The sequence below is a fragment of the Oratosquilla oratoria genome, chromosome 14, assembly GCF_046742065.1.
Source record: "Oratosquilla oratoria isolate Oo_2021 chromosome 14, ASM4674206v1, whole genome shotgun sequence".
In the NCBI taxonomy this organism is placed as follows: Eukaryota; Metazoa; Arthropoda; class Malacostraca; order Stomatopoda; family Squillidae; genus Oratosquilla; species Oratosquilla oratoria.
In genome coordinates, this window is record NC_134790.1 from 15,609,652 (window position 1) to 15,623,456 (window position 13,805).

General features: G+C 46.1%; 1 protein-coding gene across 2 annotated transcripts in view; it reads left to right on the forward strand.

Annotated features, from left to right (window-relative positions):
- Window positions 1-10,719, forward strand: part of LOC143032731 (uncharacterized) — a 125,873-nt gene extending 115,154 nt beyond the window's left edge. For both annotated transcript variants that reach the window (XM_076197671.1, XM_076197672.1), the window contains exons 3-4: window positions 4,992-5,096; window positions 7,225-10,719. In XM_076197671.1, the coding sequence (XP_076053786.1) occupies window positions 4,992-5,096; window positions 7,225-8,685 (1,566 nt within the window). In that variant the 3' untranslated portion in view covers window positions 8,686-10,719. The remainder of the gene's footprint in view (window positions 1-4,991; window positions 5,097-7,224) is intronic.
- The last annotated feature ends 3,086 nt before the right edge of the window (window positions 10,720-13,805 follow it).

Sequence of the window (13,805 nt, forward strand, 5' to 3'; positions counted from 1 at the left end):
GTGCAGCCCCAGGGGGTTGGCACTCCCTCCCTCTCTCTCTCTCTCCAAGCATGATCTGAATAGTGGTGACTGTTCCCGCCGCCTACCAGCCATACAATTATAATAATAATTGTTATTGTAATTATTATTATTATTATTATTATTACATTAGTTTTCGCCATGCGATTTCATCCGGGCGAGGGAATCCCTGCAGACTTCAAAGGTTTAGATTTTCCCCCAATCCTGATATATAATGGCGGATGAGTTGCTGGCGCTGGAGGTGGTGGTTGGTTGGGTGAGTGGGTGGGGGAGTTAATTTGGGTGGTGCAGGGAATAAATTATGAGCTTGCCAGGGTGGGGGGGGAGATGGGGGGATGGACTACCAGGGTTCAAACGCATTGTGGGTGAATCATGGGGGAGAAGGATGCCTAGATAATGAAATGGGGATTTTTTTTTTTTTTTGAGGGGGGGGGTCAGAATAATTTGCAAACGCGACCGGTTGGCAACTCGACGGTTAGCCGGTTGTAATTAGAACCGGAACCGGGGCTAGGCATGAAATTCAGAGTAGAGGGGAAAACTTCCCCACCCCACCCCCACCGCCTCCCTCTCTCTTGCCACAGAACGCGGAAACGTATACCGGTATGCGGGGAAAGTACCGGGAGCTAGGGAGGACCAGAAAATACCGGTTCAGACGTGGTTGGACAATACCGGACAGAATACAGTTACCGGATGAAAATCTAATCATACCAAAATAACCCCCACGAGAGTACCGGATACAAAACAGTACTTACCGGAGAGTCCAGTGTCCGGGAAATACCGGATAAGCTGTAACCGGGAGGAGTGGGTGGTTGAGGGAGTAGGGGAGAGGGGGAGGAGTCCTGATTACATATAAAGCATATGTGGGTTCCCCGCTTGCCTGATTGGAGAGTGTGTTGCGCTGGAAGGGGGCGGTGAGTGTTAATTAGAAGGCACGGGACTTGCTCCCCGCCGCCGCCGCCGGATGGCCGGCCAGACAACCGGACAGGCCCCGGCGCAAGCTACCGGCTGGACAGACCCTTACCCCCGTTTTTCATGGACGGGAGGGGGTCAGGATCGAAAAAAAGAAAACGACCCGTGGGCCTGTTGGGAACCGATCTCGGCTGTCGGTTATTATTATCTATTTATTAATTCATTTTTTATCTATTTAATTAGTTTATTTTGCCAGATAAACTCCATAATTTTGTTACTTGGTTCCGGCGTGTAGGGGGGAAGAAAGTTCCAGAGCCTCCCAGTGGAAGAGAAAAATGTCTGTGACGTATCAGGAACAAGGAGAGATAATCTGGAAGGCCTTGGATTCCGTCTGTTAATGTAATTACAGACAGCGGCCTTCGATCGCATAGGATAATAGTCCCTATTCCCCCTCGCCTTAATACAGATATTCCTTTGTCCAGCAGCCCAGACGATGCCCTAAATTGTTGTGTATACACGGGATCTTTAATTCTTATAATGTTTGATTTGGGTGCCCTGTAATTTAATTTGAAGATATACGAGTTGACCCCCCCCCCCGTTTTCCCCTTCCCCCCTCCCTTCCCTCCCCCCACCCTGGACATGACCTTAGTGTGTGTGATCTTTTTAACCATCTGTCAGTCAGTTAAACCTTGAATGAGCTTTATTGCAGTTTTACACAGGAATGCAAATTCTACACCGACGGGTGATATCTTTTAAATCGTCTTGCTGCCGCCAGGCGATTTTATTCACGTTAAAGAAGAGAAGGAGGAGTTAGCTTGAGTCTGGTTAACTATAGATGATTTTATTCTGGTGAAATTGGGGAGGAAGAAAACTAGAAACAAAGTTGTGGGGAGTGGAGGGGATTAATTTTGTCTCCCCACCCAACAGGCGAATAGTACTAATGGCAAACATACGTGAATAAGAAAATAGGTAATAAATAAATTAATTAAGAGATAAATCAGTAGGGTATGTGACTGTTGAGGTGTTTGTGTTCCACGCAAGTGTCCAACATATGACTAGCGTCACATGTGTGTCCACACTTCAAACTTGAACATGTTTGTGACAAGTTGGCGTCTTGTATGATTCACCTTGGTCTTTGGATCACGTGTTGGACTCGTGATCGACAGCTATTTCCCTCACGGAAGAGAGCTCAGAGCTCGTATGACCGATCTATGGGTAATACTGTGACCTTATACGCGCAGCGATACTGAAATTATTTCAGCCCTGGGCAGGATTCGAACCCGGACCGCCGTAGTGTTAGTGTGTGTGTGGTCCTGGGTCACGTGCTGAACTCATGACCGACGGCTCCAGTGTATCTCAAAGGAGACAGTGACGGCTTGTGATCCTGCGCAAGGATCGATCTCTGGACTGCTGAGATCACAGGCCATGTGTGCGCGCGCGCGTGTGCAAATGTGCGTTCATTGCGTCGTGCGCGCTTGACTGCGCGCAGTTGCGAATCTCCAATGCGTCTCATTTTAACACCTTCATAATAGTGACATCTTTTTTTACCTTTATTTATGGGGCGGACTCTGTGCTGAAAAGTGCCCAGAGTGGTCGGGACCCCTCCCCCCCCTCAGCAGGAGGACAGAACCTCCCCCCCAACTCCATCTCTGCCCCCCTAGTTGCATAAAACGGCCCATTTATTGCAGGAACAAAGCTCTATAACATGTTACATCGTTGAAAGAGGTTAACTGGCTATAATACGTGCCAGCATGCATGATTTGCCTCGTGCAATGAGGTGTATTATATTGCAGGGTATGTTGCAGTGTGGGAGGGGGAGGGAGGAATGGGTGGAGGGAAGGCAGGAGGGACATTTAAAACAGTTGTTGGTTATGATTGGGAGTTCTATAGACTAAGCGGAAGCTCTGTGGGTTGTTGCTCCTAATACTGTTATTTGTGTTTGCGTTAAGGGGTGGGGGTGGGCTGGGGGGACTTGGTGAACGGGGGTGGGGGTGGTTGATGGTGTTCGAGTACTCAAACCCTTCCTAGTGGACTTTGGTGTTTTTTCCCCGAAGACTTCGATTCGTCCATGAATTTTGTTCAGAAGCCTTCCCGGTTCATAAGGTACCTTTCACAGGAGCTGATGTGATTGTCCCGGTATAATACTAGAACATAAGAAATAAAGGAGACTGCAAAAGACCATAAGGCCTACACTAGGCAGCTCCGTATCCATCACCACCTGTCATCCCCATCCATAAAGTTGTCTAATCGTTTTTTAAAACAACTGATAGTATCAGCGCTTACTACGTGGTTACTAAGTTTATTCCATTCATCGACCACCCTATTTGTAAACCAATTCTTGCCTATTTCCTTCTTAAATATAAATACTAGAACATAAATGTGTGTGCGTGTTCAAGAAATGATAGTTTGATTTCTTAGGGAGGCCCTTTCCTGTTCTTTTCCCGCTGTTTCACATTCTTTATCGAACCAATTCGTGTTGTCTTTTTCCTCTCGTTCGTTACTCTGCGGCTGCTGTTAAAATTACCTTCATCTCTCTAAATATTTTATGTGAAAATGCATGTCTTTCATTCTCCGTTCTGAGTTGTAGATCAATGAATTTAATTTGAAATAAAGTATTATTAAAGAGGCGTTGACGTAGCTAGTAGGTAAAGCCGCACATGAACTTGGGCGTGTCCACACTTGACAAAACAGGAAGAAGGATCCAGTGGGACTGGAACTTACTTTTGTTCGTCACAAATTAGCGACAGGTGTGGACGCCTTCTCTAGTGATCAGTATCGGGCGAAGTTCTCTGTTAGCCAGAGTTTAGGTGTGGTTCCCGCCAGGAAGGGGTCGGGGGAAGGAAAAAAGGAGAGACGACCGGTGAGTCATGGCAGTTCCCATCGAAGAGCGCCGGCCGGTTTAGTTGTGGTCAATCGCGAGATTAATGTGGCCGGGGGAGTAATTACAAGGCCGGACAGGTCGGTTGTAGATAATGACAGGGCAACTCACTGTCGTAGTGGGTAATCATGGGGCCCCCACGGGAAGGGAAATTACTGTATAGGCAGTGCGATTTTTGCGGCTACATGGGGTAGGGCAAGGGAGAAGGGGGAGCGAGTAGGGGACGTGTAGGGGAAGGGGGACCACTGCTATGTGTGTTATAAGACCTCTTCGTCATGTACAAGACCAACAAGGTAACATTTAGTGTACATGTGTCGTAAGCATGGAGAGAGGGGGTGTTCATGCGTGTGTTCAATATAAGGTTACAGGTAACACAAACCACTGAGCATTGGTCTATACACGTGTCATGCGACAACGAGGTTCTGTGCAAGTAGGCCTACACACATTCCAAGAACTCGGCGAAGTAATCCTTCCTGATCGTTTCTACAGTAATCACGTGAAGATGGAGGAGGAGGAGGAGGAGGAGGACGAGGGGAGGGCACTATTCGATTATGGAAAGGGACGGTGACAGCAACCAACCCTCCTCGGTAGCTCTCCGCACTTTCCTCGTTGCCGTGCCACATTGTATAGCTGATTGTGGCAAATGCTATATGATTTAATTTGGGTGTGGGTTGAGTGGAATGACGCTGTGCAGTTCCTTCCTTCCTGAGGTGATGCGTCGAGGAATGAGGGAGGCTATTATTGGTTTGAAGAAAAAAACTCCCCTTCCTCTGCCGTTCCTTCCACTCGCCTCCCCCCCCCCCACCTTCGCTCTTCTCCCACATTCCCCATCCTTTCGTTCCCCCTCTCTTTCCCGAGTCTTAATACTTGTCGCAGAGGTTTACAAAGAAGACGGGAATTCTGTCCTGGGTTGGAGGAATAATTTTGGCGCCAGTTCAACAATAGTGAATATCTCCGCCACGCCCGCTCGTTTCAAAGAGCGGCAACGTTTTCTGAAGGTGCCAGAGTCGTTGGGTAGCGCTAAAGGTCAACCCCCCCCCCTCAACCTTTCCTTAAAGGGTGGCGCGAAGATGAACGAGTGGGTGTTGAGTTGACAGAGGAAAAGGACAGTTACTACCGCCTGGGACGAGTCCCGGTCGGGGTCAAAAGAAGGACGATAATGCTAATTATTTTTCCTTGTCCACAGGAGGTGTCCTGCAACGTGAGTGTGGCAGCAGCAGGCGAGTCTGAGCGACAGGAGTTTTCCTTCACCCTCTACGACTTCGACGGCCACGGCAAAGTCACCAAGGACGTAAGTGCCTCAGAATCTTTTCTCTGTGGGCACCCGGTTGAGAGAGTCGAGGTTAGAGTTGAATGTATATGCACACACACACACACACACACACACACGGCTCGGTGGCGGATTGGTAAAGCACTGGCCTCACAAGTCAGAGAACCGGGGTTCGATTCCCCGGCCGGGCGGAGATAAGTTGGGTTTGTCTCCTTTCACGTGTAACCCCTGTTCACCTAGCAGCGAGTAGGTACGGGACGTTAGTCAAGGAGTTGTGACCTTGCTGTCCCGGTGTGTGGTGTCTCAGACCTACCCAGAGATTGGCAAATAATGAGCTCTGAGCTCACTGCCGTAGGGTGGTGTCTGGCTGTCTCGACAGAAACTGCAGCAGATCCGAGGTGAATACACACATACACACACACAATTGGGTGAGGGTGGTGAGAGTTAATAAATATAATGGAAAAAAAAATACCTGAAGCTGAAAGATGCGTGGGAGGTGGTGAGGAAGAGAGGGGAGGTAGGAACAAAAGAAGAATGGCTGTGTTTTAAGGAGGAAGTAACTACGTGTGTAAATGTGGTACGTGGGACGAGGAGGATGGGAGGGACGGGGAGCATTGTATTGTAAGTATATGGGATAGGGTGAAAGCTGTTAAGGGCAGTCAAAAGTTCTTGCATGAGCAGTAGAGCTGGTCTGAGAGATGGTGATAATGAGAGTGTATGTTTTGTAAATTTGGGACGAGGATGAATGGGAAGGAAGGGACGAAGAAGTTAAGGTGGCAGTAAAAAAAACGTACAAATGTGGATTACTTAGATGGGACTAGGGAACCCTATAAGAGATACTAGAAAAGAGGCGAAGCAGAATGTAAGGCGAGGGAGGCAAAGAGTTGAAAATTCTGTAAAGAATATGAAGATGTTTTGGAAGAGAGTGAGAGGGTTGTGTCAGGTAGAGATGGTAATGGAAGAGAAATCGTTAAGGAGAAGATGGGTAGAGTATTTTAGGGTTGTGGAATATGGAGGTCGGGGAGGCATTGGATATGGCAGTGGGAGGAGTTACGAAAATGACTACAATAGGAGAGGAAAATGGCATTGAAAGTGATGAAAGTTGGTAAGGCACCTGGGTTGGATAGGTGTTATGCGGAGTGCCTGACAAAGGGAGGAACATTATAATGAACTTGTTAATGTATGACCAAAGGAGGTGAATGTGCCAGAGGACTGGAGGAGTGCCTGTATAGTTCTGCTTTACGGGGCAAAAGGGTACAAAGGAGAATTTAGTTGTTGAGGTTGATTGTGATTGGAAAGGCATAGGGGAGGGTGTTAATTGAGAGGAGTAGGAGAGGAACAGAGGGGGTAAATGGAAAAGTAGATGATGCAGGGATAAAGATTTTGTGGTAGATTAACACACATTTCAGAAGTTTTTTGTCAAAAGGATGATTTTTGAGGCTTTTATGGGTTTAGAAAATGTGGTGAAGGATTAATATGGCTGCACTAGTATTATTACAGCTGCAATAATTTGTCAGTACTATTATGTTAGTGCAGGTACTATAATGGTACTGTACTATGATTGCTTAAAGTCTTATATGTATTATTTTTTCTGACACAAGTGAAGGTATGGAGTGGTTCGCTACAGGTTAGGTCTATCCCATGGGGAAATGATACAGTCTATGCTAGTGATGAACAACTCTTTTAAGTACCCACAATACTGTTCTCACAACGTCGATAATTTTTTTTTGAGTACGTGGTTTATTTTCCTATGTACTAAGTAGCTTAGAGTTAGGTCATTTTCTTGAATAAATAAAGTTGTCAGGCAAAGAATTTGAATTTTGTATCATGAAAAACTCTGGGTAGAGATTTTTGCTCGTGACTGTACGAAGATACACATATATGCATATATTGGGCACCTGTTCATCCTTACACCACTTCACGTACAGATGCACATGTTAAAGCACCTGTAGTACATGTGTGGAAAGTACTGACCACAAAAGGGACGCAACAATGATGTACATTTTCAGGAAATATATATATATATTTTCCTCCTCTCTCTCGTCTTAGAATGTGGATATGTAATAATTCATTGAGGCGTTCACGCGCTTTATTATGATCTGGGAAGTACAATCGCAGATAACTCACTAACACTCCCCTTCCTCCGCAGGACATTGCCGGGCTGGTGAGGACCATCTACGAGGCCGTGGGCTCCAGCATGCGGCTTCCTCCTTCTGGCTCTCGAACCATCAAGGTCCGACTGACGGTCTCTCCCTGCGCGGCCGCAACGGCGGCAGCAGCTGCGGCTGCGGCGGCGGCTGCGGCAGCGCGGAAGGAGGGTGGCGGCGGCGGAGGCGGCGTGCCTCCGCAGCCGTGCAAGAACCCGCACATGGCCATCTACGGGATGACGAAAGAGGCCGGGGACGTGGCCGGCGACGGGGCGGCCGTCCGGGAGGTTCCGGGAGCTACCGTGGCGACCACCGACGCCCCTCCAGGGAGGGGCTGCGCCAACATCGACCAGTGCTCGCCCTCGTCTTCCCTGGGTCGCCACAACCACCACCACCACCATCACCACCACCATAGGCGCAAGGGCAGGCGGAGATCCAACTCGCTTCAGCGGCAGGAGCTTCTGCAGATCATCCAGGCCAACATGGAGAAGAACAACTTGTACTACACTCCTTTACGTCGCCGCCAGAGCGACAGGCACGAGGACTCCAAGTGGCGCCGGTCCCGGCACCAGGGCTGCGTCTGCGACCGGAACTACTGCGCGTCGGCCTCGACCGCCGCCGTGACCGGGAACAACCCTCCGGGTCCGGACGCCAAGTCGAGGCTCTTGGACCCGGAACTCTCCCCCCGGTTCTGCGATTCCGGAGGACACAACAGCTGCTGGTCCTCACCGCCTCTCCCGAACTGCCGGCAGGCAGCGACCAGTGGGGGGAACACTAATAACCCGAACAATAACAACAACCACAGTCACTACCACACCCACAGCTACAACCATGGGTCCTCCTCCAACCGAAGGGGCCATCATCGGTCTCGATCTCACGATCTCAGCCGTGAGGCACCTCATCTTTTTCGTAGCCCACCGCTGGACAAAAGCTTCGAGCCCCTTTTGCCTGCAGGGGAACAACAGCAGCAACAACAGCAGGAGCAGCAGCAGCAACAACAACAGCAGCACAAAAACAATAACAACAACAACAACAACAACGAGTCTCCTTCCTCTCCCCGGCGCGGCCACCACGCGCCGTCGACCCAGACCCGCCTATACCAAAGCCCCCACAACAATAACAACCCCAGCAACACCACAACCAACAACAACAACAACAATAACAACAACAGCCACCACCATCACCACCATCGGTCCAAGTCCTACGACGGCGCGGACCCCGGGCAGTGGTCTTCGCCTCGAGGCCGACATCGAGTCTCTCGAACTCAGGTGTCACCCCACCACCTCAAACACCGCCATCGAGAAGCGGAACACGCGCGGGCGATGGCCCAGGTCGTCACGTGGCTCGAACGTGGATCGTTAAACGACGCCCCGACACCATGCGCCCACACTCACCATGTCCACGAACACATACACCACCACTATCACCATTACCAGACGGAGACGCCGCCCATCGTCATCTGAAAAGAGGCGGGAAGACCGGTATTCGCACGCGTCTCGCTACCTCATCCGTACTACCACAAAACTGCAGACAATGCATACAACTGTAAAAAAGATATAATTCTTATCCATCACCATATCTTCCATGCTAGTATTTCCCCACTTTTGGGGGAGAAAAGATTCCAACCTCCTCCTTCCTAATCCCAAAGTCTAGTGTTGGCAGTGATAAGTAGAAAGAACAAGCCTTTACCTAGTGCATACAATAACAGCAATTCAGTTTTCCTCGGCAGAACGACCGGCAGTGCCAAGAATGGTGATTTTGTGAAATCGTTTTCGGTTCTACCCGCAGTATCAGGCGATATCAGAAACTCGCAGTTTTTTATATAATGGTGAACTTTGGTGCAGCACTTGTTGCAAGAACTCTACTATGTGGTCTCTCGTTTCCCCAAGAGTGACAGAAAGCACGAAAGCAAACGATGCAGACTCTTGCGCTTTGATTTTGGGAATGGGAGAGCTGCAGAGGACTAACGAAACCCCAGCAAGAGGGAAGAGGAGGAGGAGGAGGAGGTTGATGGTGGTTGAGAGGCTGTAGAAGAGGATAAACAGGCCCAGGTGCGTGCTCTTCTGACTTGGCTGGGGAGTACAGCCACTGTCCTTTGAGAGGCTGATATGGGCAGGAATTGCCAGGAGAGGGTCAAGACCCATTCTTGAGGGGATTTTGGTATTGAAAGGTTCCTCCTCTTGCTTCAGTCATTTCCATTCTTCCTACATTGTGGAAACTTCCTATAACGTCGCTCTATAATAGAACTTTTTATATATATATATATATATATCTTTGCAGCATTCCAGAACCCTTCCAATTTATATATATGTGTGTGTGTGTGTATATATATATATATAATATATATATATAATATATATATATATTTAGAAATTGTTTGAGACAAATAAGAGAGTGATAGGTGGGGAAGGATAAACGAAGATGGGCTTAAAAATACATTTATTGTCCTAACGTTTCGGTCTCTATGAACTTCTTCGGAGGACTCGCTACAATATATTATGATCACAAAATTTATGCCTACAGGTTTTTTCCAGAGCGTTAATTACTAAGAGACTAGCTGCTTTGGAAAGGCATATAAACCCTTCTCTATCGTTGTTGTTTACTTGGATGTTTATATGTGCAGCTTCCACCGTCTTTCTCATTTTCTTTTGTAATCCCTTATGTAAAATCTCGACTTTGTTCCAATCAGGTAGGTTGTTACACTGTTCGAGGTGGCGAACGAGGGAATTGGATGTCCTCTGTGCTCTCATGTCATTTTTATGTTCGCTCAATCTCTTTTCAATCAATTTTGTGATCATGATGTATAGCGAGTCTTCTGAAGAAGGCCATAGAGATCGAAACGTGAGGACAATAAATGTATTCTTAAGCCCATCTTTGTTTACCCTTACCCACCTATCACACTCTCATATATATATATATATATATATATATATATATATATATATATATATATATATATGTATATGTATATATATATATATATATATGCGCAGATGTTGCACACACAAAAATGCAAGGACGTTGGAAATAATTTGTGCAATTAAAGGATTATGGTAAATGTGTGCTACAGTATGATCCTAGTATGTTAATGGCCTAGGATTTGTAGGGACTAGTAAATGAATTGCTACCCCCTAACAGGAAATATGGAGAGAGCTTAATGTGCGGCAAGGTTGGTCCACAGTGCATCTACCTCGGAATATCTCATTGTATAGCATAGATTTTTAAGGCCTTGTACAAAAAAAAAAAAAAAAAAAAAGAAATTGTCCATAATTGTACATAGACTCAATGTTATGTAAATGTTATTGTTTTGTGAATTTATATGTATCTGTTGTGGAACGCAGCAAATGAATGCCAATTTTTTTTTTATTAGCCTTCTGGTTTCTGTTATATAAAGCAGAACTAGGATGATTATTTTATTGAAAATTATATTTATTCCATAATGCCATTGGCCATGTCGTAAACAGTAAGGCACAATTAATAAAAGGGTTTTCTCACAATATCTAGCTTTCATTACATAACCTGTCACTGAGGTTTTTGTGTATTGTACAAAGATTAATGAAGGCAGATTACCCAAATCTTACGTGCTCAAACACAATGATGATAATTGTTGATCCTTTCATGAACTGTCTCAAACATTTCATGAAATATGCACGGAATGAGAAAAATATATAACATTTTTTTAGAATAAGAACATAAGAATAAAGATGTCCATTACCACCTACTACTAATCTTATCTTAAAACAAACAATAGTTAGGTTTGGTTAGGTAATGTTAGATTTGGTTTGGTTAGGTTTTGTTAAACTAGGTATTGGCTGCATGTTATTGTGGCAAAGTAGTATGCAGTTGATACTTTAGGGTCTATATGGGGCACCCCTACGGACCAGAGCCGCACATCATTTTGTCTGTAATAGAGGAAAACTGTTCATAGAGAAATTATGACACTTTTATTATTCTACAACTGTCCCTCTGTTATGCTGTCCCCCAACCCCTTGTTACTGTCCTGTACCATTCCTCTGAATATTCATTTCCTCTTTTCACCTACAAAGTGGTGGGTGATAGAATGCTGCCACCAAGTCTTCCCACTTGAGACGTCAAAGGCGACAAAAAACAGGATGGGCGTTAGGACTAGAAATTCTGCTACCTGTAGCCACATTCCTTTTGGTGGCAGCATTCTATCACCCACCACTTTGTAGGTGAAAAGAGGAAATGAATATTCAGATGGAATGGTACAGGACAGTAACAAGGGGTTGGGGGACAGCATAACAGAGGGACAGTTGTAGAATAATAAAAGTGTCATAATTTCTCTATGAACAGTTTTCCTCTATTACAGACAAAATGATGTGCGGCTCTGGTCCGTAGGGGTGCCCCATATAGACCCTAAAGTATCAACTGCATACTACTTTGCCACAATAACATGCAGCCAATACCTAGTTTAACAAAACCTAACCAAACCAAATCTAACATTACCTAACCAAACCTAACTATTGTTTGTTTTAAGATAAGATTAGTAGTAGGTGGTAATGGACATCTTTAAAAAAAGAGAGAGAGAGAGAGAGAGAGAGAGAGAGAGAGAGAGAGAGGCATAAGAGGGTCTAGGAGTTTTCCAACAAGTACCTTAAGGTTTGGGTCTTTTAATGTGTGTGGATGTGGTACAGATGAGAGCAAAAGGGAAGAGATGGGCAGTATGTTTGTGAGAAGAAAGATGGATGTGTTGGCTTTGAGTGAAATTAAATTAGAGGGGTGAGTGTGAGTTTGGAAATGTAGTTGGTAGGTTCTCAGGAGTGAAGAGAGGACAAGGGAGAGAAGGGGTGGCTATACTAGTAAGTGAAGAGATAGGTAAGCGTGTAGTGGAGTGGAAGGAGGTTTCTTCTAAGTTGATGTGGATGAAGATGAAGCTGGGAGGGAGATGTGGGTTTTGTAAGTGCGTATGGGCCTGGTAGTGAGAAGAGCATAGAGGAAAGGGAGTCTTTTTGGGTATATTTAAATGAGTGCATAGAAATGTCAATGTACTTGTATTGGGAGACCTTAATGCTAGGGTAGGAAACGAACCAATAGACGGAGTGATCGGAAAGTATGGAGTTCCAGGTAAAAATCGTAGTGGAGAATTGATGGTGATGTGTCTTGAGAGTTGATGATAGTAAATACAGTGTTTAGTAAGAAAGTCAAGCATAAGTACGCATGGGAGAGGGTGGTGGATGGAAGGGTGGCAGATAGCGTTAATGGTGACCAGGAGTATGGTAGGAAGAGTTAAGGATGTACATGTTCTAAGGGGAGAGTGTGGGGGAATATCAGATCATTTTCTGGTGGAAGATAAATTGAGAGTGGAGAAAGGGGAAAAGGGCAGAAGGTAGGAAGGTACTTAGAGTGAACTGCTTAAATGAGAAAGAAAAGGAGGAGTATAAGAAGAAGCTGAGAGAGGAGTGGGAAGGAGTGAAGGATAGAGTAGAACTAGGTATGGACAAAGGATTGTGGTACTCCCCAAGGTAGGCGTAGCTCCTCTTGGGGATCGGTGCCATCTGCGTAGAGCTGATGGCCAGGGGTGGTTGCTGTCGTTTGGCCCCCAACTCTTGGGGTTGGGGGGTGGTCCCACGACGTAGACGCTGCAGCTCCAGGACCCACACCAGACACCTCAGAAATACAAATCTCTTCCTACGCAGAGGACATAACAATCACATGCACACATCGTAACACAGACAAAGCTGCAGAAATAATCCAGCCATACCTTGACACACTCAACACATGGTTCATCACAAACAGACTCAAAATAGCTCCAACAAATCTACAGCAACACTTCTCACCAACTGGACAAAAGAACACAAATACATACCTCATCTCTACATCAACAACACTCTAATACCACACACAAACACACCGAAACTTGGTGTAACATACGATACATCCATGTCTTTCAAACAACACATCACAAACATAAAAAACAAATGCACACCCAGACTTAACGCACTTAAGTCAATCACTGGAACAACATTTGGACAAAACAAAGAAACTAATATAACAATATACAAACAATGCATACGCTCAGTGTTGAATTATGCGAGTCCTGCATGGGCTCCTAATCTCAGTGAGACACACCACAACACCCTTCAAATCATACAAAACAAAGCCCTAAAAACAATTACAGGCTGCACAAATACAACACCTACAGACCATTTACACCATGAAACAAAAGTCCTCAAAGTCAAGGACCACCTCGACATGAGAGGCACACAAACACTTGCCGCAGCCACCACAAACACATCACACCTGCTACACTACATAGCAGAACACCCACACACACCAAGAAACATTAAAACAACACCCAAAGACCTTTATCATGCACAGATACTCTCTTCTCTTCCTCCACAACCACCAAATACCAGCCTCCGGAAACATATTCATAATCATATCACTCACCGCTCCATTAACACACTGCTGAATGCCAGACCCCCTGATATCCACCCTTCTGAATCCTCTCTCCCACGAAAGGACAGAGTCCACTTGGCCAGACTGCGGTGCGGTCACCACCCAGCACTTCTAAGCTACCAGAAGAGGCTGGATGACCGCGTTGTGAACAGCTGCCCAGGAT